At 41.0% G+C, this 23,553-nt stretch overlaps 1 protein-coding gene across 7 annotated transcripts in view; it reads right to left on the bottom strand.

Moving 5' to 3' along the window:
* LOC140200153 (spermatogenesis-associated protein 13-like) overlaps positions 1–23,553 on the bottom strand; it is a 256,449-nt gene that overhangs the window by 98,308 nt on the left and 134,588 nt on the right. For all 7 annotated transcript variants that reach the window (XM_072263027.1, XM_072263028.1, XM_072263025.1 and 4 more), the window contains one exon: positions 1,008–2,810. In XM_072263027.1, the coding sequence (XP_072119128.1) occupies positions 1,008–2,810 (1,803 nt within the window). The remainder of the gene's footprint in view (positions 1–1,007; positions 2,811–23,553) is intronic.

Raw genomic sequence — 23,553 nt, 5'->3', positions numbered from 1 at the left:
ACTCAAGGGCAGGTGATGGGGGTCAGCATCAATGGTACCCCAGAACCCCATCACAATTATTAAGAACTTGAGGGTTTTAGCAGAGCAAGAGATTCTCTTAATCTGATGTTACATTTGTTGGAATGCAATGATTAAGAAATATCATGATCTTAAGTGTTCTGGTTTTAGTAATGGTTGAACAAGCTGGTGAGGAGCAGGGTTCTCCCTAATGCAAGGTGTCAGGATAGTTTGTTTTGAAAATGACCTGAGGTCAAATGGATGGGCAAAGGGCTTTTACTGAAGCTATTTTTATCCACTCTTTCATTAAGAACAAACATCTATCCCAAGAAATTTCATCTTGCCGTAGCAATACCAAATTTAGATAAGATCTTAGGCTTTAAGTACATTGCAAGAATTCTATATATATTTGACATACAGAAATACAGAGGAATAATTATTCAAATATGGATGCCAAAATAAATGAAATGTGAATCCAGTATTGGATCAGGAGAAGAGTTTGAAGAGAAAGTGACATGCTTGTGCAGAATCAAGCAAGTTTGTAGGCAATGGACTGAGTTCCTAAAGCCTCAAGCAAAGAGAAACTAAATCAACAGTGGCATGGACGCTAAAGGTACCCATCTATGGAGGTGATTCACAGAAATTATTTCATTAAAGACAGAGATAAGACCGTGATTAATTTCACCCAAATTATGTTGAAGTACATTAGATGCTGCTAAAATATTAGTTTAGCTCACCGATGGCAAATACACACTGAAGTTGGCTGTAGATTGAGTCACTTAATTTTGGTGACACTAGAGCATTGACAGATGCCATCCATTCAACGCACTTTCAGAGGATGTGTTCAATGAATAATTAACCCACCTTTGTTGAGGAAGATATTTTAATACATATCCATGTGTCAAAAAGTAGATATAATAGCCATTAATCACATTTATCATGTATTGAACTTTGTTAAGTATAAATGATTAGATTTTTGAGGGACGGTTATTTAGGACATATAATATTACCTCATCCTTCTTTTCATCCATTCCAGAAACTACTGTGTTCAGACTAAACTGTGAATAACTGCTTATCCCACTGTCCTCATTACCATCATCGAAGTACACTGTTTGCACCAGATCCTGAAATGATACGGGACATCTTCCAGCTTTTGGGATAACTTCTTCAATTCGTCTATCACTGTCCGTTGAGCTAAGTGATGAAGTACTCTTTTGATTTGAACAATGGAATGTAGTATTGTGTTTTCTCTTTTCAGCACTAAGACTCTGAGGTTTAGAAACAGTTGGCCTGTCAGGAATACCACACTGTTCATCTTTAATTGTGAACTGAGTCAAATCACTTGAATTGTTGAGGAAAACTTCATTAGCAGCAGGACAAATGAGCGAACAAGCAATTTGATTGCTTGGATTTATCACATCTATGTTGGAACACTGAGAAGGTCTACTGGCTTTAAGCTCTGGTGAGGATAATGATTTTTCCATGTGCATGGTGGTAGTTGGAATGTTTGGGGAGGTGAATAGACTACAGGGTTCAAGAAAAGAAGAATCTTTCTTCCAGCTGGAATTATATGTTTGTCTTTCACTGTCAGCACCACTAGAAACTCTTCGAGAATAATCATCATGCAATCTGCTATTCGGTCGAACGGTTGAATTTCCTTGTATGCATAGTGATGAATTCTCCTTTGAGGTATTATCTCGCCTTCTTGCAGCATCTGTAACATTACTCACTAATCTCACCATTCTGTCAAAACCTTTAGTCCTGATTGGGCTCCTCCAATGTTTTGACTGGGTTTTAGTATTCCCTTGGGCTTCCCCATCGTTTTCTGAAGTGCTTACTGTCTTTTCCAGCCCTATAGTTTCATTGTTTAGTTTTAACTCTGTAAGGTTGGAAGCTGATTTCCTCTTAAATGAACTTTTCTTGAAAAAGCTTAAGTTATCAGTACTTTTGCTTCTTCTATAGATAACTTTGTGGTTTTTACAGTGGGTGACTACTAAATCATTAATGTTTGAATCTTGAGCCCCAAGAAGTACAACTCTGGTGGAGTCCTCTTGACTGGGTGATTTATCACAATCAGTTAAATTTATCCGACCAGCCCTGTAAGCACGTCTAATGCTCCGTGATCGGTGAGTATGACGCAAAAAGGCTTCATCAATATCTTCAGTTTCTGAGCCATCTGAAGCAAAGTTCTTGACAGAGCTACATACATCAGGCAAAGGGTCTATGCAAGAAGACCTATTCTGCATTTTCTTGCCAGTGCTATTTTGCACAAATTTGTGCACATTTTCATAATTTTCCACATTTATAACCTCAGAGTTTTCTCTTGCTTGAATTCCTTGAAGAACGGAAGATTTCAACTTTTTGAAAGAACCCATTTTCCGTAAGGATGATAAGGCATTCCAAGTGGGAGAATTCTCCAAAGTTATCACGGAACAGGGTCTATTATCAGAGCTCCAAATGGCCTTCTTCCTAGGACTTGAAAATATTTGCATTATTTTTGAAGGACCCGTATTATCTTCCCCATTTTCATGTCCTTTGATGATTCTATGGTCACAACAGTTATCTACTTTTTGTGGAGTTGAATTCTGGAACATTCTAGAGTCTGGATCACCGATGGATAACAGGATATCAATGCTCCCATTTGCAGATTCATTACACAATGATTTCATGTTGCCATTGTAATAAATGTTGGACGGATTTAAGCTGTTGATCAGCTTGTCGTTAATGTTTTCATTAGTTGACTCCACTTTGGTTTCACTTTCTTTCTCTTCGTCTACTTGATCTGACATTAGTAATTCACTGGGTTCAGGTACCTGCATGGAAAAAAATACCGAGAAATGTGTTAATAATCCTTTTTGCATTTAGCAGAGGACAAACAGCTTTGACTAAAAACAGATAACGTAAATGACTTATGAGTCATCCAGATTTTAAAATTCACACATAATTAATCTGCTATGAGAACACAGTCATTCACTGGTAGAAGAGATGATATTCCTGCCTCAGTTCCAGTCCTGGGTTCAATCCTGAACTCTTGTGCTGGCTATATGGAGTTGCACACTCTTCCAGTGACCTTGTAGGCTTCCTCAGGTTGTTCGCATCCCAAGTGGAGTAGGCTAACAATGTTGTAAGTTACTCTCAGTTTGAGCACATGGTTTTGGAATTAGAGGAGGGAGTTGGGGGGAGGAGGGGAGAAAATTAACTGATATGTGAGGGACAATAGACTACATGGAAATTAGACCATGCATAGGTTAACGGACTCACTGCCATAGTTGGCCGTTGACACAAAGTCATTAGGTATATTTAAATAGGAGGTTGATAAATTCTTGATTTATGGGGAGAAGACAGGAGAAGAGTGTTGAGAAGGAAAATAAGAGGAAAAATAAAAGCTTTTCTCAGCAGCTCAGGCAAGAAGAGTGTGTGTCGGTATCAAAGCCCTACGGAAGTTGGGAGAGCAAGGAAAATCTTTTTGGGTTACTCAGGCACAGTAAGTTTCGGGGTCAGAGACCTAAAAGAATGATAGACTCAAGCGTAGTAGCCATTGCTGGAGTTTGCCAGTGTGAAGGCTTTGGCTTAAAAGACTTCAGTGTGAATAGGCGAAAGCACAGTTAAGAAGAGGTAAGTCTTTTTCATTTTTGTTCTAGAATAGTCCAGATGGAATGCTCCTCCTGTCGGATATGGGAATTCAGGATTCCCTGACAACTACATCTGTGGGAAATGTACCCAACTTCACCACCTGACTAACCAGGCCAAGGAGTTAGAGCTGGAGTTGGATGTACTCAGGATCGTTCGGGAGGCTGCAGATATTATAGACAAGGCTTTTGAAGAGATGATCAAACCCAGAGTACAGTCTTTGGACAGTAGATTGGTGACCACGAGGAGAGATAAGGGAATTAATAAGTCAATGTAGAGCTCCCCTGTGGCCATTCCCCTCAGCAACAAATATACCCTCTGGACACTGCTGGAGGGGGAGGAATGACCCATCATATCATGGCAGCAGCTGTCGGGCTGGTGGCACTGTGGCCAGCTCCGAGGCTCAACAGGGAATGGTAAAGTCAGGCAGTATGATAATTATATGGGACTCAACAGTTACGGGCACAGAAAGGAGATTCTGTGGCTGCAAAACAGACACCAGGATAGTGTGTTGCCTCCCACATGCTAGGATCCATGATGTATCCAAGCAGCAGCAGGAGATTCTAAAGGGCCAGGGGGATCAGCCAGAGGTTGTGGTGCATATTGGCACCAATGACGTGGGCAGAAAAGGGGAAGGATCCTATGCAGTATATAAGAGTTAGAAAAGAGGATGAAGAGAAGGACCTCCAAGTTTGTGTTCTCCGGATTACTCCCTGCTCCACAGACTAGTGCAGGTAAGAATGGTGTGATTGCACAGATGAAAGAGTGACTGAGGAGATGGTGCAGGTGGACAGCATTTCAAGTTCTTGGATCATTGAAACCTTTTCTTGGGATATGGTAACCTTTACAAGAGAGATGGGTTGCACCTGAGCTGGAAGGGAACCAATATCCTGGCTGGGAGGTTTGCTGATGCTAGTGGGGAGAGTTTAAAGTAGCTTTGCAGGTGACTGGGAACTGAATCCCCAGGTCAGTAAGAAAGAATCTGACCAGAAGGTAGATGACAGAGAAGGTATTGAAAGGCAAAACTGAAATAACAGATATGATGGGTCGGATAGCTTGAATTGTGTATATCTTAATGCTAGGAGTATTATGGGTAAGGGTGATGAAGTTCAGAGCATGGATCAGTACATGGAACTACGATGGTGTAACCATTCCTTAAATTTGATTGAGAGGGGTACAGGAATGGGTAGTTAATGTACCAAGTTTTTGAAGTTTTAGAAAAGGTAGGTATAAGTAGGTAGTTTTGGAAAAGGAGGTATAAGTAGGGGTAGAGTTGCACTACTAACCAGGGACAATATCACAGCTGCACTCAGGGGAGACATAATGGAGGGGTCAGACATTGAGTCCATTTGGGTGGGTCAGGAATAGGAAGGGTACAATCACTTTGATTGTACTACAGACCCTCCAACAGCTACTGGGACATTGAAGAACAGATATGCAATCAGATTAAGGAAATGTGTGAAAGTAATAGGGCTGTTGTTATGGGGAGATTTCAACTTCCCTAATATAAACTGGGACCTTCTTAGTGCAAGGGGTTTAAATGGAGCTGAATATGTTCAGTGTATCCAGGAAGGTTTCTTAAATCAATATGTGGACAGTCCAACAAGAGGAGGGGTTGTAGTGAACCTGGTGTCGGGTAATGAGCCTGCCAAGGTGACTGATCTATCAGTGGGTGAACAGTGACCACAACTCCAGATCTTTCAGGATAGCTATAGATAAGGATAGGTATGGTCCTTGTGCGAGAGTTTTAAATTGGAGTAGGGCAAATTATGAGGGCATTAGGCAGGAACTAAGAAGTGTCAATTGGGAACAGCTGTTCTCTGGCAAGTCCACATCAGACATCTGCAGGGTGTTTAAAGATCAAATGCGCAGAGTACAGGAAAGGCATGTTCTTGTTAGAAGGAAGGACCGGAATGGAAAGCTAAGAGAACCTTGGATTCACAGAGAGGTGATTAATTTAGTCACAAAGAAAAACGAAAGTATAAAAATGTCAGAAAAGAACAAAATAAGGGAATTAAGAAAGCCAGGAAGGGCCATGAAAAGTCCTTGGCCAGTAGGATTAAGGAGGATCCCAAGGCATTCTATACATACATCAAGAGTAAAAGGACAACTAGGGAGAGGGTGACACCACTCAACGATGAAGGGGGAAATATCTGTTTGGATGCAGGTAATGAGAATGAGGTACTTCGTGAGTATTTGGTTTGAGTACTTACCAAGGAAAAGGACATGCAGGACCAGGAGATCAGTACTGAATCCATAAATATGTTGGGGCGTTTAGAGGTCAAGGAGGAAGTAGTATTGAGTATTAAGGTGGATAAGTCCCCAGGCCTGATGGGGCTTACACGAGGTTACTGAAAGAGGCAAGGATGAGATTGCTGTGCCCTTGACCATCATTTTTGTGTCCTTGCTAGCCATAGACGAGTGACTAATGTCGTACCTTTATGTAAGAAGGAAACAAGGGAAAACCTTGGGAACTATAGATCGCTGAGTCTCACATCAGTTATAGGGAAATTACTGGAGAAAATTCTTAAGGATAGGATATATGAGCATTGGAAACCCCTGACCTAATTAGGGACAGCCAGCATGGCTTTGTGCATGGCAGGTTATGCCTTACCAACTTGATTAAGATTTTTGAAAAGGGGACAGAAGAAATTGATGAGGGTAGGGCTGTGGATGTTGTCTATATGGATTTTAGTAAATTATTTGACAAAGTCCCTTGTGGGGGGCTAATCAAGAAGATTAAGATGCATAGGGTCTGTGGTGAAGTGGTAATTAAAGGGACTTATTCAAGCTGGAGGACTGTAATTAGTGGGCTGGAATTTCTGCTACTTATGATGTACAGTATATAAACCATCTGGATGGGTGAGGTTAGTAAATTTGCATGTGATATCAAGATTTGTGGAGTTATGGATAGATTATGTAACCCGCCTCCCAACTGGGTTCATATGCAAACGTGGCTCGTTAGGGACCTCTGCTAACAGCCACGCGACTCAACAATGAAAAGACCACCTTCATAAACAATATACATCTAGGCTCAGTATGGTTTGGGGTTCAACCAAACAGATACGTTGTGATGTTCCGATTAAAGAAACCTCAATTTGAGTGAATGCTGTGCAAATACTGCCTGTACACAATTATCAGTTGGCCAGAAATAACAGATCATACGCCACAGAAAATTATAAAGAAAGTAGATATACTAATTTCAGCTTTATCAGACAGTCATTAGGAAAAAGAAAAGAAAATAAGAGGGCCCATTACGGTTAAACCATACCAGCCTGCACATAACTACTGGAGCTCATCTCTTCGTGCTGGACCTACGGTCTGCATGAAAATACCCACCACATTTTCAAACTCCCCTCAAAGACCATCTCGAGCAAACTGACTCGTGCTCTCTCTCTCTCTCTCTCTCTCACACACACACACATACACACACATATTGTTCTTCTGTCTTGGAGCCATTCATCTACACAAAGCACATCTTGAAATGGGGACTCTCCTTCCATCAGCATTCTGCGGCATCTTCCAACTGTCTCGCTCCACAGTCCCCACCAAAAGACCCCAAACCAGACTACTGTGTCAAAAAACTCTTTCCGCCTCTAGAACTTTCTCTAGATCCAACCATCCTGATTGGCTAAGCTGAACAGCAAGGCTTCCTATCTTTAGCCAAAACTAAAACGTTCTACCAGCAGGACACACTGCTTTTGCAGAAAACTGCCAAAATGACATACCTACAGCGTAGCAGCAGAAATCTTAATCAAGGCATTAGACTCTCCCTCCACCAAGAACAGTCATGTCCTTATGATTGTGGAACATACTAAACCATTATTCAAATGAATTTCGTGATTTCAGTATCCCCAATCCATTTGTAAACAGAAGCAGCAAATCTCAGCATGGAAATGGACATAACACTCTGTTTCCCAGGTGCATCCTCTGCCAACCTAGCTGGGGGTTTCCTGACTCTCTGAGACTTCCACATCTCATCTTCAGCTTCTCCAGCTTCAACCACTCCTTGTGAACTTCCCTGTCTACCAGGGGGTGCCTCCCCGTCTAACACTCGTACCTTCCAGTGGCTCAGGTCCCCCTGCCCCATGACTGAACTTAGTTTCCTTCAACCTAAGCAGGTGCTACTGAACATCTTCGACTTCTGCCGATGCTAACCGCCGAGACCGCTCTCTGAAAGATATGTCCTCTGTCACTCTAATACTGTGGCAAGTAACCGTGGAGCAACCAACATCAAACTTGTCAGTAGAAAAGACACATTTGCATTCCAACATCTTCTCAGTTAATCTCCTTTTCCATTCCTCGGTTATCACCAAAGTTGAATAACTTCAATGTCAACTTCCTCGCTCCAGGATTCTATTTCTCTTCTGTCTCGCTCTGCAGCTTCCACCAAAAGACTCCAAACTGGACTACTGTCCATCATAAAACTCTCTTTGCCCCGTCTCTATAGAACCTTCTCCAGATTCCACCACATTTCCAACTATCTTTAGTTGAAACCAAAGCATTCTACCAGCAGGACACAATGATTTTGCAGAAAACTGCTAAAGTACCTACAGCACAGCAGTAGAAATCTTAACCAGGACATTACAATGTAGAAGACTGGCAAAGAGTACAGAATGATATAAATCAGCTGCAAAATGGGCTGAGAAATAGCAGCTGGAGCTTAATCCAGATAAAAGTGAGGTGCTGCACCACAGTGTGGCAAATGCAAGGAGGTAGTACACTGTTAAGGGCAAGGTCCTTAACAGTGTTTTAAGCAGCGACCTTGGGATCCAAGTTCATAGCTCCCTGAAAATGGTTTATGGAATGCTTACTTTTATTTGTCAGGGCATTGAGTTCAAAAGTCATAAGATTATGTTGCAATTTTATAAAATTCTGGTTAGCCCATATCTGGAGTCTTTGGAGACGGCGCAAAAGAGGTTTACCAAGATGCTGCCTGATTTAGAGGGCATGTGCTGTCATGAGAGGCTGGATGAACTTGGGTTGTTTTCTCTGGAGCGTCAGAGGCTGAGAGGAGATCTGATAGAGGTTTACAAGATAACGAGAGACACAGACAGAGTGGACAGAGAATATCTGTTTCCCTGGGTTGAATTGCCTAATTCCAGAGACCATGCACTGAGGTGAGAAGGGGAAGGTTCAAGAAGGATGTGTTTTTTCGCTCACATAGTCATGGATGCTTACAATGCGCTACCTGGTATGGTGGCAGAAGCAAATACAGTGGAGGCTTTTAAGAGACATTTGGATAGACAATGGATGTAAGGAAGATGGAGGGATATGGACATTGTGTAGGTAGGAAGGATTATCATTTGGGTGTTTTTGATTTGCTTTTTAGCTGGTTTGGCAGAACATTGAGGCCAAACGGCCTGTTCTAAGTAAGACTCAATGGGCTAAATGGCCTAATTCTGCTGTTTCTTATGAAAGCCTGACCTACAGGGAAGCACTTAACAGTCATCGCAGGCCATGACAGCATTTCTACTTTCTTAGAAGTTTGCATAGATTCAGCATGTCACCCAGAACTCTGACAAATTTCTACAGATGCACAGTGGAGACTATCGTGACTAGTTGCATCACGTTCTAGTATGGGAACTACCAATGCCCAGGAATTGAAAAGGCTACGGAAAGTGGTGGAAACAGTCCAGTTCATCACAGGCAAAACCCTCTCCACCATTGAGTACATTTAGATGAAGCACTGCACAAGAAAGCAGCGTCTGTCATTGAAAACATCCACCATCCAGGCCATGCCCTCCTCTCACTACACCGTTGGACATGACGTAATGCCACCAGATTCAGGAACAGTTATTACCCTATAACCAATGGCTCCTGAACTGATTCTCACTTTTGAGGTCTCTTTACAACTCATGTTCTCAGTATAATGTTCATCTCACAGTTTGTCTGTTCATGCATAGTTTGTCATAAAATTCTACTGTATTTTTTGCTAAAATTACCCACAAGAAAATGAATCTCAAGATAGTAACATATACATTCTTTAGTAATAAATTTACTTTGAACTCCATATAAATGAGCTCCCACAATTTTAAATTCAAAAATCAGAAGTCCTTACAAAAATTCATTCCTACAAATGCCAGAACCAGTTGCTCTTTCTCCACTTTTAGTAACTGTTCTTTCAGATCAGCCTTATAAGCTGTTAATGCCATTAATTCCAGACAATGGAGGTTTGATTACCAAACAAGCGTTTTTTATGTATTTCCTGCTGATTAAGAAGGATCGGCCTATCTGGGTAGATTTGGAATTGAAAGCTGGGAAACAGTTTTATTTAACTTCATTATTGGGAGCTGCTTTGCCTATACAAATAGCTTAAGTTGCTAATTTAAATTTATACCCTGTGATTAAGCATTCTTTACAAACCTGGCTCCAGTTCCGCAATTTTTTTAATCTTAAAAAATTTAAGCTTTGTAGTTTAATTTATCGAAACTACTTTTTTAAGCCTTCTTTGAGCGATCCAATTTTTTTTACTTTGGAAAAATAAAGGTATTAATTCTTTTTTGGATTTATTTAAAGAAGGTAGACTGATGTCCTTTGAACAATTAGTTGATAAATATTCTCTTTCATACTCACACTTTTTACAGTATCTGCAACTTAGACATTTCTTACAAAAATATTTAAGTAATTTTCCTTACATATTGGATGCTGACCTGTTAGATACTATTATGAGTATGAACCCTTCAATGAAGGGTTCCATTGATGGATTCGCCACGATCTAAGTGTAAATTTTTTTTGGTACTTTTTTTTGCTGGCGGTTTGATGTTTATCTTTAGAAGCTTTATGCATGACGCATGGCTCTGGGGTTGAACACCTAATGGGATTTTTCTTTTTTCCCCATGTTTCTTGCTTAGTAGGGGGTTTTTTCCATCACAAAATTTCTTTCAACCTTATATAATTTTTTTTTCTTGAGACATTGTAAGTGTTGTTTACTTCGATGTACTCGTGTTTATTTTGGAAAAAAATAAAACAAAAAGATTTGAAAAGAGAAAATTGAGCTATGGTTGCCTGTAAAGATAGAACACCTTCATTTCCCGGGAGCAATTTGTATTGGCATTGTTACAAAAGCCAGCAAAGACTCAGCAAGTCAAAGACTCAACAACACTCAAATCAGTCATTTTGGTCAGAAAGCAATGAGACATTAAAGAAGTTCCTTACTATTTCAAATTTATCTTTGAGTACTCTGTAAAGGATGGGGATTAGGTTGTAATATATGCAAATAATAGCTCCATGAATAAAACAGTTATTATTTGGTAGTTGGCGGCACTACCAGTCCCTGACATGTCTTATCAGTCGCAACCAAGGCCACAATTATGAATCATCTCAATGGACAGCATTAATAAATATACCGTTTATTCTAAATTACACCACCTCACAACACCTACCTATTAGGAGCCAGCTGTCTACATACCTCACACACAAATAATGGTTTCACGTTGAAGACTTCAAGTTTATTCATCAAACACAGTAGTTATCCAGACCAATATTGCCTGTAAGTCATTTTTATATCAGCAGAATTTCACTTCGGATTCTATGAGACAAGTGTCCTTGTGTCTATTCTGATCTTATATTATACATTGATCCTCTAATTCACAATTGTGGAATAATACTCCCCAAAATTCTGCATGACATTTTTACTTCAAAGTTTAATAGATTTGCCAATAAGGAAACAGTACCTCTACAACTACTTGGTTAGACTGCGGGCAAGGGAAAAGGGGACAGGAGAGATTTAATACAGCACCAAGTTATTGCCATCTGGAAGACACTGACTAAGAAAAAGAATGGAAGTGAAATACAAATTTCATTTTAATTTTTAACCTTCGTTTACCTTTAGTTTAAAAAAAAGTCTGTTCATACAACAGTCTGCTTTAATTCAGATCTGCCAGGCTGGGCTACTGCTGATGTGAGAAACTGTAAGAATGCAAAAACTTGATACTGTAACACCCAAAAGCACTTACAGTAGTGCTTCAAATAACTCCTTCGAGAAAAAATGATTAATAATTCAGAGACAGCATACTAAATGACTCCAAATGCAGCTCTTGTGTAATCACTCACAGCATGAATACGAATAGGCAGTTACTGTAGTCTTTCAGAATAATATGTAAAATCTAATTCTAACAATCAAACTTTGGAGAGAACATGCAGAAGGTCACAGTTTCAATATTTTTATGTAATCTTATGATAACCTTAATGAGTTATGCAGTTTTTTACTTCCAATTATGCAATAATTTATGATAAAAGACTTTGCTAATAGTCTGGGGCTCTTCAGAGTTAAGTATACTTTTTAATGTATACTTTGTACCTCATTTACTGAAAAGTATCTCTTACGTTGAAGGTTATTTCATATTTAAAATCCAGCTATTTAATTATGCTAGTGACTTTGAAGGAGTCAATTGCTCAACTGCTATGACTTCAGGTAGATGGGATATATCTGTAACCAAAAGACAGTGCATTCTAAATATGAGTATACCAAAGTGGCTGAAATATGGGGTTAATTACAGCCTGCACTTGAGGAAACTAGCCACACAAGTAAATCTGTAAGCTTGCAAAGCTACATACTCATCTGCTGAGGGAAAAGGAGAGAGAACACCGAGGGAAAAGGAGGGAGGGAGGGGGAGAGAGAGGGGAAGAGAGGGGGAGACAGGGGGGGAGAGGGGAGAGAGGGAGATGGAGAGAGAGGGAGGGCGAGGGAGGGTGAGGGAGGGAGAGGGAAGGAAAGGGAGGGAAAGGGAGGGAAAGGGAGGGAAAGGGAGGGAAAGGGGAAGGAAGGAGGGAGGGAAGGAGGGAGGGAAGGAGGGAGGGAAGGAGGGGAGAGAGAGGGACAGAGAGAGAGAGAACAAACACCAAGGTCGGGGGGGGAGGAGAGGGGGGCGAGGAGAGGGGGAGAGAGGGGGAGAATGAACACTGAGGCGGGAAGGGGAGGAGGGGGGAGAAGGGGAGAGGAGGGGGGAGAGGGGGAGAAGAGGGGGAGAGGGGGAGGGGGAGGGGGAAAAACAACAACAAACAAACAAACAAACAAACACACTTTATGGTCAAATTAAGTACCAGGCCAGATTGGAAAGGGCGGATACAGGCCAAATCAAGGCAGTGGGCCCCGCCCCGGAACCGAGAGCACAGCAAGGCGGCAGTGCCTGGGTCCGACAGCAAGGAACAACGCAAGGCTTGGCCAACTTAAGTGGCAGGCCGGATTGAAAAGGTCAGGATTGGGGAGAGGGATGGATTGGTGTTTAGCTCACTGCTCCATGAGGTTTACTCCTCTCTACACTGAAGTGAGGCTGTGGTCTGCAACTAACGGGCTCCTGGATTTGCTGCAGTGATGACTGGCTTCGTGGCTATAGACTCACTTTCGTGAACATCAGTTCTGAACGCCATTTGCTTACTTTCATTGTTTGCATGATTTGTTTCTATTTGCACATTGGGTGTTTGACCGTCTTTATTTTAAATGGGCTCGATTGAGTTTCTTTGTTTTACGGCTGCCTGTAAAGAGACAAATCTCAAGGTTGTATATATGTACTATACTTGGATCATAAATGTACTTTGAACCTACCTTTGACAATAATGTGGCATTGCAGTGTGAATGGTAAGTTATGGCGCAGATCAGCTACGTCACCTATTACTAGAATGCAATAGAGCTTTGACCAGCGACCAATCTGCAGCTGGGATTGATTGGTAACAGCAAATTAAAGAAAGGCAGGGATAATCACAGCAGCATCATCAGAGTGGACATTGTCAGAGTGGTGATCATGGGACTTTAGCTCTTTGAGGCTTCAGTCAAAGAAAGCAAAGTAATGAGAAAAAAAATTTTGTTCTCTTTATATCTGCTCATCTAGGGTCATTAGGGATGACAGGCAGGATAATGTAGTTCCCTTTCGCAGGATATGGGAAGGCAGGGAGAACTCCAGTATCTGTGATGACTACAACTGCGAGAAGTGCATTCAGCTGCAGCTTCTAACAATCTACGTTAAGGAGTTGGGGCAGGAACTGGATGAACCACAGATCATTCAGGAAGCTGAAGGGGTGATAGATAGGACATATCAAGAGATAGTTACACCAGAGGTGCAGGACACAGGAAACTGGGTGACAGTCAGTAAGGAGAAAGGGGTTAAGGAGCCAGAGCAGAGTACCCCTGTGGCCATCCCCCTCAACAACAGATGTTTTATCTTGGATTATGTCGGGGGAGGGGATGGGGTTGACCGAATAGAAGAAAGTCACAGTGATCAGGTCTCTGGCACTGAGTCTGCCTCTGAGACTCAGAGGGAAGGTGGGAGAAGAGGCATGTTGTGGTGGTAGGGAATTCATTAGTTAGGGAACGGACAGAAGGTTCTGATCTGTGGGCGAGGACAAGACTCCTGGATGGTACGTTGCCTCGCAGGATCTCAGATCAAGTCCTCAGTGTTGTTAAGTGGTGAACAGCCAGTAGTCATGGTCCATGTAAGTATGGACGAGTGAAGTGGTTCTGCATAGGGGGTTCAGGGAGTTAGGTGCTAAGTTAAAGGGCAGGACCTCCAGGGTTGTGATCTCAGGACTAGTACCCATGCCACGTGCTAGTGAGCCTAGAACTAGAAGGATTATACAGTTTAATACGTGGCTTAGGAGTTGGGTGTAGGGGGAAGGGCATAAGATTTTTGGATCATTGGGGTCTCTTCCAGAGAAGATGGGACTTGTACAGAAGGGACAGTTTGCACCTGAACTGGAGCGGGGCTAATATTCTAGTAGAAAGGTTTGTTAATGCTACACTGTGGGGTTTAAACCACAGTTGTAGGGTGAAATGGGAACCAGAATGCCAGAACAATTAGTGGAGAGGTTGTTGAGGCAGATGTTGGCAAGACCTCAAACAAAAGTTAGGAATCAAATGGTTGAGCATGGTGTGACTAGTGTTCTGAGCTACATATATTTCAATGCAGGAAGTATCATAGGAAAGGCAGATAATAGTGCTAAAGATGCTAAAGATGAGGTAGCTGGTTTACAAACAGACGCAACGTGTAGTAGTGAAGAAAGGCTGTTGATAGGGCAAAATTGCAGTCAACAGGATGAGTTGCAACGTAAAAGGCAGACAAGATAGAAAGGGGTGAATGCAGGACTAAAGGTGCTGTATCTGAATGAGGATAGTATACAGAGTAAGGTAGATGAACTCGCAGCACAGTTGCAGATTGGCAGGGAAGATACTATAGGCATGGCTGAAAGATTAAGCTGGCAGCTTAATGTCCAAGGATGCACATTGCATGGAAAGGATAGGCAGGAAGGCAGAGTGGATGGCATTGCTCTGTTGGTAAAAAATGATGTCAAATCATTAGAAAGAGGTGACATAGGGTCAGAAGGTGTTGAATTATTGTGGATAGAGTTAAGGAAATGCAAGGGGTATAAACACTCTGATGGGAGTTGTATACAGACCCCCAAACAGTAGGAAGGATGTGGCCTACAAATTACAACGGGAGATAGAAAATGCCCGCCAAAAGGTGCTGGATTCCAGGAGGGGGAGCTTCTGCCTACAAGTTCACCTTTCAGAGCAGCTCATGGTTGAGCCCACTAGATGATCAGCTCTTCTGGATTGAGTGTTGTGCAATGAACCAGAATTGAGTCGAGACTGAAGGTAAAAGACCCCTTGAGGGCAAGTGATCATAATATGATAGGATTCACACTGAAATTGGAGAAGGAGAAGCTAAAGTCAGATGATCAGTATTACAGGAGAGTAAAGGGAATTACAGTGGCATGAGAAAGGAGCTGGCCATAATTAATTGGAAAAGAATACTGACAGGGATGATGGCACAGCAACAATGGCTGGGATTTCTAGAAGCAATTCGAAAGGCACAGGATATATATATCCCAAAGAGGAAGATGAATTCTAAAGATGAATTCCAACATAAAAGCCAAAGAGAACGCATATAATAGAGCAAAAATTAGTGGGAAATTAAAGGGCTGGGAAATTTTCAAATACCAGCAGAAGACAACTAAAATAACGTCATTAAGGTGGTAAAAAATGTAATACATAAGTAAGCTAGCCAATAATATTAAAGAGGATACCAAAAGTTTCTTCAGATACATCAAGTGGAAAAGAGAGTCGAAAGTGGATATCAGACCACTGGAAAACAATGCTGGAGAGGTAGTAATGGATACCAGGGGGCATGAAGTGTATAATGTTACCATAACTATAGAGCAGGTTCTTGGGAAACTGAAAGGTCTTAAGATAGAAAGGTCACATGGACTAAATGGTGTACACCCCAGAGTTCTGAAAGAGGTGGCTGAAGAGACAGTGGAGGCATTAGTAATGACCTTCCAAGAATCACTAGATTCTGGAATTGTTCCGGAAGACTGGAAAATTGCAAATGTCATCCATTCTTCAAGAAGGAAGAGAGTCAGAAGAATGTAAGCTATAGGCCAGTAAGTCTGACCTCAGTGGTTCGGAAGATGTTGGAGTCGATTATTAAAGATGAGGTCTCAGGGTATTTGAAGGCACATGATAAAATAGCCCATAGTCCGCATGGTTTCCTCAAGGGAAATCTTGGCCAACAGATCTATTGCAATTCTTTGAAGAAATAACAAGCAGGATAGAGAAAGGAGAATTGCTTGATGTTGTGTACTTGGATTTTCAGAAGGCCTTTGACAAGGTGCCACACATGAGGCTGCTTAACAAGCTATGAGTCCATGGTAGTACAGGAAAGATTCTAGCATGGATAAAGCAGTAGCTGATTGGCAGGAAACAAAGAGTGGGAATAAAGGGAGCCTTTTCTGGTTGGCAACTCTGTTGAAAAGTATGCGGACAATATGAAGATAGGTGGAGGGGCAAGTAGTTTTGAGGAAGTAGAGGCACTACAGAAGGATTTAGACAGATTAGGAGAATGGGGGGAAATGGCAGATGGAATACAGTGTCAGGAAATGTGTGGTCATGCTCTTAGTAGAAGAAATGAAAGGGTTGTCTAAATGGAGGGAAAATACAAAAAACTGAAGTGCAAAGTGATTTGGGAGCCTTTGTGCATGATTCCCTTAAGGTTAATTAGCAGGTTTAATCTATGGTGAGGAAGGCAAATGCAATATTAGCATTGATTTCCAGAGACTAGAATATAAAAGCAAGGCTGTAATGTTGAGGGTTTATAAAGCATTGGTGAGGCCTCACTTGGAGTATTGTGCATCAAAGTTGCTGGTGAACGTAGCAGGCCAGGCAGCATCTGTAGGAAGAGGAGCAGTCGACGTTTCAGGCCGAGACCCTTCGTCAGGACTAACTGAAGGAAGAGTGAGTAAGGGATTTGAAAGTTGGAGGGGGAGGGGGAGATCCAAAATGATAGGAGAAGACAGGAGGGGGAGGGATGGAGCCAAGAGCTGGACAGGTGATAGGCAAAAGGGATACGAGAGGATCATGGGACAGGAGGTCCGGGAAGAAAGACAAGGGGGGGGGGGGGTCCCAGAGGATGGGCAAGGGGTATATTCAGAGGGGCAGAGGGAGAAAAAGGAGAGTGAGAGAAAGAATGTGTGTATAAAAATAAGTAACAGATGGGGTACGAGGGGGAGGTGGGGCATTAGCGGAAGTTAGAGAAGTCGATGTTCATGCCATCAGGTTGGAGGCTACCCAGACGGAATATAAGGTGTTGTTCCTCCAACCTGAGTGTGGCTTCATCTTTACAGTAGAGGAGGCCGTGGATAGACATGTCAGAATGGGAATGGGACGTGGAATTAAAATGTGTGGCCACTGGGAGATCCTGCTTTCTCTGGCAGACAGAGCGTAGGTGTTCAGCAAAGCGGTCTCCCAGTCTGCGTCGGGTCTCGCCAATATATAAAAGGCCACATCGGGAGCACCGGACGCAGTATATCACCCCAGCCGACTCACAGGTGAAGTGTGCCTCACCTGGAAGGACTGTTTGGGGCCCTGAATGGTGGTAAGGGAGGAAGTGTAAGGGCATGTGTAGCACTTGTTCCGCTTACACGGATAAGTGCCAGGAGGGAGATCAGTGGGGAGGGATGGGGAGGACGAATGGACACCTTTGCTGAACACCTACGCTCTGTCCACCAGAGTCCTGACGAAGGGTCTCAGCCTGAAACGTCGACTGCACCTCTTCCTAGAGATGCTGCCTGGTCTGCTGCATTCACCAGCAACTTTTATGTGTGTTGCTTTAATTTTCAGCATCTGCAGAATTCCTGTTGTTTGGAGTATTGTGAGCAGGTTTAGACCTCTTATCTTAGAAAGGATGTGCTAAAACTGGAGAGGGTTCAAAAGAGATTTATAGAAATGATTCCAGGTTTGACTGACTTGTCATATGAAGAGAGTTTGATGGCTCAGGGCCTGTATTCACTAGAATTCAGAAGAATGAGGGGGTGACCTCATTGAAACCAATTGAATGTTAAAAGGCCTTGATGGAGTGGATGTGGACAGAATGTTTCCTATGCTGGGAGAGTCTAAGACCAGAGGTCACAGCCTCAGAATAGACGGGCAACCTTTTACAACGGAGATTGAGGAAGAATTTTTTTAACCAGAGAGTGGTGAATCTGTGGAATTATTTGCCACAGGCAGTCGGAGGCCAAGTCTTTATGTATATTTAAGGCAGAGATTGATAGATTCTTGATTGTTCAGGGCATGAAGGGATATAGGGAGAAGGCAGGAGATTGGGACTGAGAGGAAAATTAGATCAGTTAAGATAAAATGGCAGAGCAGACTCAAAAGGCCTAAAGGCCTAATTTTATCTTATGGTCTTATGGAATAGCAGTAAGAGGAATCACCAGTGAGATCTGAGGCTGCCTGAAGCTGGAAGCAGTCCTTTAAATGTCATTCCAATATTTATTGTGCTCTGCATTGAGGACACTGTCAAATAACAGACATTTCCTGAATTTAACAGCTCCAATATATGTCAACAATACTGAAAACATGACAAAAAAACTAGCGTGGAGTCTGGAGATCTTCCAGAATGCCAATACTAGAAATTGCAACCTAGAAAACACTGCAATTACGCTCCACTCTTGGTAAAACATAGCATTCCTGAAACAAGATTATTACAATTGAGAAATGCCTGCCAAATCCTGGCAGGTAAAAAATAAAATGATGAAAGTTCAAGACCACAATAAATCTGAAAAATCTCTTCAGAAACTAATTTGCAAATCAGCACAAGTTTGACAACTTTCATTTTAAAAACCAAAGTGATGTTGTTCCACTTTTTACACCATATTGTTAATACATAAATACATAATTTAACTGTATTAAAAATGGGAACACACCAATGCAATTAAAGGACTAAGTGACAGCTTTGATGTGAATTTCTGCAAAGAATACTTCATTCATCCCCAGCACAAAGTCTAAGTTCTAAGATGCTGTGCTTCTATGAACATGATAATCTATAGCCCTCAAATACAAAGTATGTAGAAATTCACCGGTGACACAGTTATCATTCTTACAAGGTACTCCTTGTATTTGAAAATAACTTTCCCTGAAAATCATCAGAAACATAATTGAATTGCAGCTCAGCTGGGAAACAGTGCCAACCCTATTGAGACCCACAATAAAAACATTAACACTCCAATGCAAACCTCACAATTCCCAGCCATTTCACTAACGTTGCAAATATATTGTCATTGATAATGAAAGAGCAGTGCTCAATGAAACTTGTTATATTTATTATGAGCATTGTAACTTTAGAAAATTATAGTCTTCAGTTACCTGTTGCAATGCACTGGATCATTACTGAAGTATCCCTGACCTACTTAAATTGCATTTAAGGACATATGCTTGAAAATTATCTTACCTTAGTGACATGGGAAAGAACAAGTAGAAAACATGCAGATTTACTCTTTAAAAGACTATTGAACAGCAGCCATTTTATGGAGACAAGACTATCAAATCACAAACCAGTTGGACCAGCTTCATACAATGGAACAGCTCTGGACCTCCCAGCCACAACAGAAAAGGAGGAAGTAAAGAAATCCCACTAGAATAAAATGGAGGTGAGCTTCTATTACAAGCAAAAGAAAGAAAGCAAAGCATCTCTAGGCATAGAGATGTCAGTGACAAGCTGGTTGTTTGTTTGGCAAATGATATCCCCACAGAACAATGAATGTTTAGAGAAAGCATTCACAGCTGCATGACTCTTGGGGCTAGCTTCCACCTTTGATCCACTGCGTAAAGTTGTCATTGCAAAGATCCAAACAGATAATACAGTCTCTTCACTCAAGAGAAAGGAGTAAAGGAAAGAACTGTATCTGCATTCAGCCAATTGTATCAGTATCAACCAAAGATGGGAGGATAAACCAGAAGGCTGAAATTTTTAAAATGAGATTTTAAAAAATCCTTAAATGAAATGTGATTCTGCATTTCCATTATGGTGCTGAAGCAAACATTTAAAACACCTAATACAACAAGCTCATGAATTCCCCTGAGCAGCAAATATAAATCACTTTATCCAACATAGCAAACACATAGTATTCTCAAGCCACCAGTTCTGAATTTTAAATCCAGAACAAATGTCCTTCATTGGCCACAATGCATCACTTCATACATATTATAAAATTTTGAAATTGTCTGTAATAACTATAAAAGTGTTAACCTAAAAATAACAATTTTGCCACATTTTATGGTAAGGGAATTTTGGCTAAAGAATTCAAAATATAAAAACGATCTACAACAAAATGTAAAATTGTTTTAAATTTAGCTCTCTTGTAAATTGAACTTTTAAGCATTGTGTAGGTTACCAAATTTGCCTTTTGCCTTATTTTGTAAGCCATTTTCCTGAATATGTTTTCATCAAACCTTGAGGACAAGCATATGTCCTTAAATGAAATCACAAAGCCATTATTCAAGCCATAACTGTTTTGAATAATTTTTCTTTCATTTTTTAAATTTTAAGTTACCAGTCTCAGGTGATGTCTTAACAGAATTATGACTTATTGTTGGCATGAAGCCTATGCCATGTCACTCAACTTACAATTGCAATCTACTGTAACTTCTACATCCATAGTTGTACCATGGAGAGCATTCTGACAGGCTGCATCACTGTCTGCTCTGGAGGGGCTACTGCACAGGACCGAAAGAAGCTGCAGAAGGTTATAAATCTAGTTAGCTCCATCTTGGGCACCAGCCTACAAAGTATCCAGGACATCTTTAGGGTGTGGTGTCTCAGAAAGGTAGCGTCCATTACTAAGGACCTCCAGCACTAGGGCATGACTGTTACCATCAGTTAGGAGGTACAGAAGCCTGAAGGCACACACTCAGTGATTTAGGAACAGCTTCTTTCCCTCTGCCAACCGATTCCTAAATGGACATTGAAGCTTTGGACACTATTTCACTTTTTTTTAAAATATACAGTATTTCTGTTTTTGCACATTTTTTCAAAATCCATTCAATATACGCAATTAATTTACTTATTTATTATTATGTTTTATTTTATTTATTATTATTATATTTTCTCTCTCTGCTAGATTATGTATTGCATTGAACTGCTGCTGCTAAGTTAACAAATTTCATGTCACATGCCAGTGATAATAAACCTGATTCTGATTCTGACATCCAGCAGCTGGCAGTCTGAACAGCAATTTAAAAACCTGCTGGAATAAATGTTTTCTCTGATGACATAAACACTAGTTCAGAAGAAAGTGCTTTACAAGATTTTATAACTTAAGATTTTCTGATCAGTTTTATTTAACCACTCCTGCAATTAGATCAATGGAAAATCACGCTACAAAGACCAAATTGAATAATTCCATTGCAGTAAATGAGAACAATTTAGCAGAAATCGTATAATCCATGAGATTCTCAAAAATTGCAACATGCCCATATGCTGTTCTTTGTGTGACAAAAGAAATCAATGTTATTTTAATTAAGCTAGTAATCTACCTAATGCATCTCGGTCAACTGGGGAAGTGGACCAAAGAATAACAAATGGAATTTAACTCAGTCAGACAAGTGTCAGATTTTGCACATTGTTAAATTAAACCATGGAAGAGCTTATATAGTAAACGGCAGGGCCCTGTAGAGTTCTGTGGAAGACAGAGATCTAGGCTCATAGTTATAGCCACATAGTTTCTAACAGTGGAGAAACAGGAAGACAGGGTGGTGACAGCAGCATTTGGCACATTTATATTCAGTGGTACAGGGCTTGGGCCATCATGTTACCACTGTACAAGTCACTGCTGAGACCCTTATTGGAGTATTGATCACCCTGCTGCTGAAAAGATGTCATTAAGCTGGAAAGGGTACAGAAAAGATTCACAAGGATGTTACTTACTTTTTTTGTAAGTATTATCTTTTATAATAATAAAATATATAAATATTGTGAAACCATCCTCAGTATGTAAAAAGTTGCTCCTCAGACTCTTTTAAATTTTTCCCTTCTCACCTTAAACCTACGCCTTCTTGTTTTAGACTCGACAACCCTGGCAAAAAGACATAAATATCGTACATTGATTTTGACTTAGAGGAATATGGGCCAAATAGAACTCACTCAGGTATACTACCTGGACAGTGTGGATGAGTTTGGCCAAGGGGCTTGTTAACATGTGGTATGACTCCTTGACACAATAGAGTCATCGAGTCATAGAAAACTAACAGTACAGAAACAGGTCTTTCAGCCTATCCAGTCCAAGCTGAACCATTTAAACTGCCTCGTCTTCCCGTCCACGTATCTATCCAAACTTCTCCTAAACATTTAAATCAAAATCGCTTTCAACGAAGTGCTGGCATCTCATTCCACGCTCTCGCCACCCTCATTTTCCCTTAAACACTTCACCTTTCAACCCTTAATCCATAACCCCTAGTTATAGTCTCGCCCAACCTCAGGGGTAAAAGCCTGTTTGTTTTGTACCCTATCTCTACCCCTCATAATTTTGTATATACCTCTATCAAATCTCCCCTCAATCTTCTACATCCTAGGGAATAAAGTTCTAACCTATTCAATATTTCCTTATAACTCAGGTCCTCCAGTACCGGCAACATTCTTGTAAATTTTCTCTGTACACTATTTACATCTTTCTTTTAGGCAGGTAGCCAAAAATGCACACAATACTCCAAATTTGGCCTCATCAACATCTTATACAACTTCAACGTAACATCCCGACTGATGGACTCAATACTTTGAACTATAAAGGACAATTTGCCAAAAGCTCTCTTAATGACCCTATCTACCTGTGCTGCCACTTCCACTGAACTATGGACTTGATTCCCAGATCTGTTTGTTCCACAGCAGTCCTTGGTGCCCTGCCGCTCTGTGTAAGATTACCCTTGTTGATCTTCCCTAAGTACAACACCTCACGTTTGTCTGCATTACATTCTATCTGCTATTTTTCAGCCCATTTTTCCAGCTGGTTTGGATCCCGCTGCAAGCTTTGATGGTCTTCCTTGCTGTCCACTACACCCCAAATCTTGGTGTCATCCACAAATCTAGGGATCCAGTTTACTACATTATCATCCAGATCATTGATATAGATGGCAAGTACTGATCCCTACAACACTCCACTAGTCACAGAACTCTTGTCAGAGAGATAACCAAATACAACCATTTACTGGGTTCCATCTTTACCAACTTCCAATGCAGGACCTTGTCAAGTGCCTTGTTAAAGTCCATGTAGACAATATCCGCTGCCTTTCCTTCATCAACTTTCCTGGTAATGTCCTCAAAAAACTCTCTAAGATTGATTAGGCACAACCTATCCCACACAAAGCCATCCTGACCATTCCTGATCAATCCTTGTCTATCCAAATACTCATATCTGGCCTCTTAGAATATCTTCCAATTACTTTCCCACTACTGATAGTAGCTCACCAGCCTATTATTTCCTGGTTTATTCTGTCACGTGACCAGCAACAATGAATATAGAATTGAGACAGGTTTTATAAACAAACATAAACATTTGTAAAACTCTGCTCAACAATAGCGAAAATTATTCAGACGACTAACTTAACCGGAAATTAACTGCTATACAGCAATTTAACAAACAGCAAAACTCTGGAACAGTTCT

Source organism: Mobula birostris, chromosome 7, assembly GCF_030028105.1.
Source record: "Mobula birostris isolate sMobBir1 chromosome 7, sMobBir1.hap1, whole genome shotgun sequence".
In the NCBI taxonomy this organism is placed as follows: Eukaryota; Metazoa; Chordata; class Chondrichthyes; order Myliobatiformes; family Myliobatidae; genus Mobula; species Mobula birostris.
This window is presented reverse-complemented; position numbering and strand designations above follow the sequence as displayed.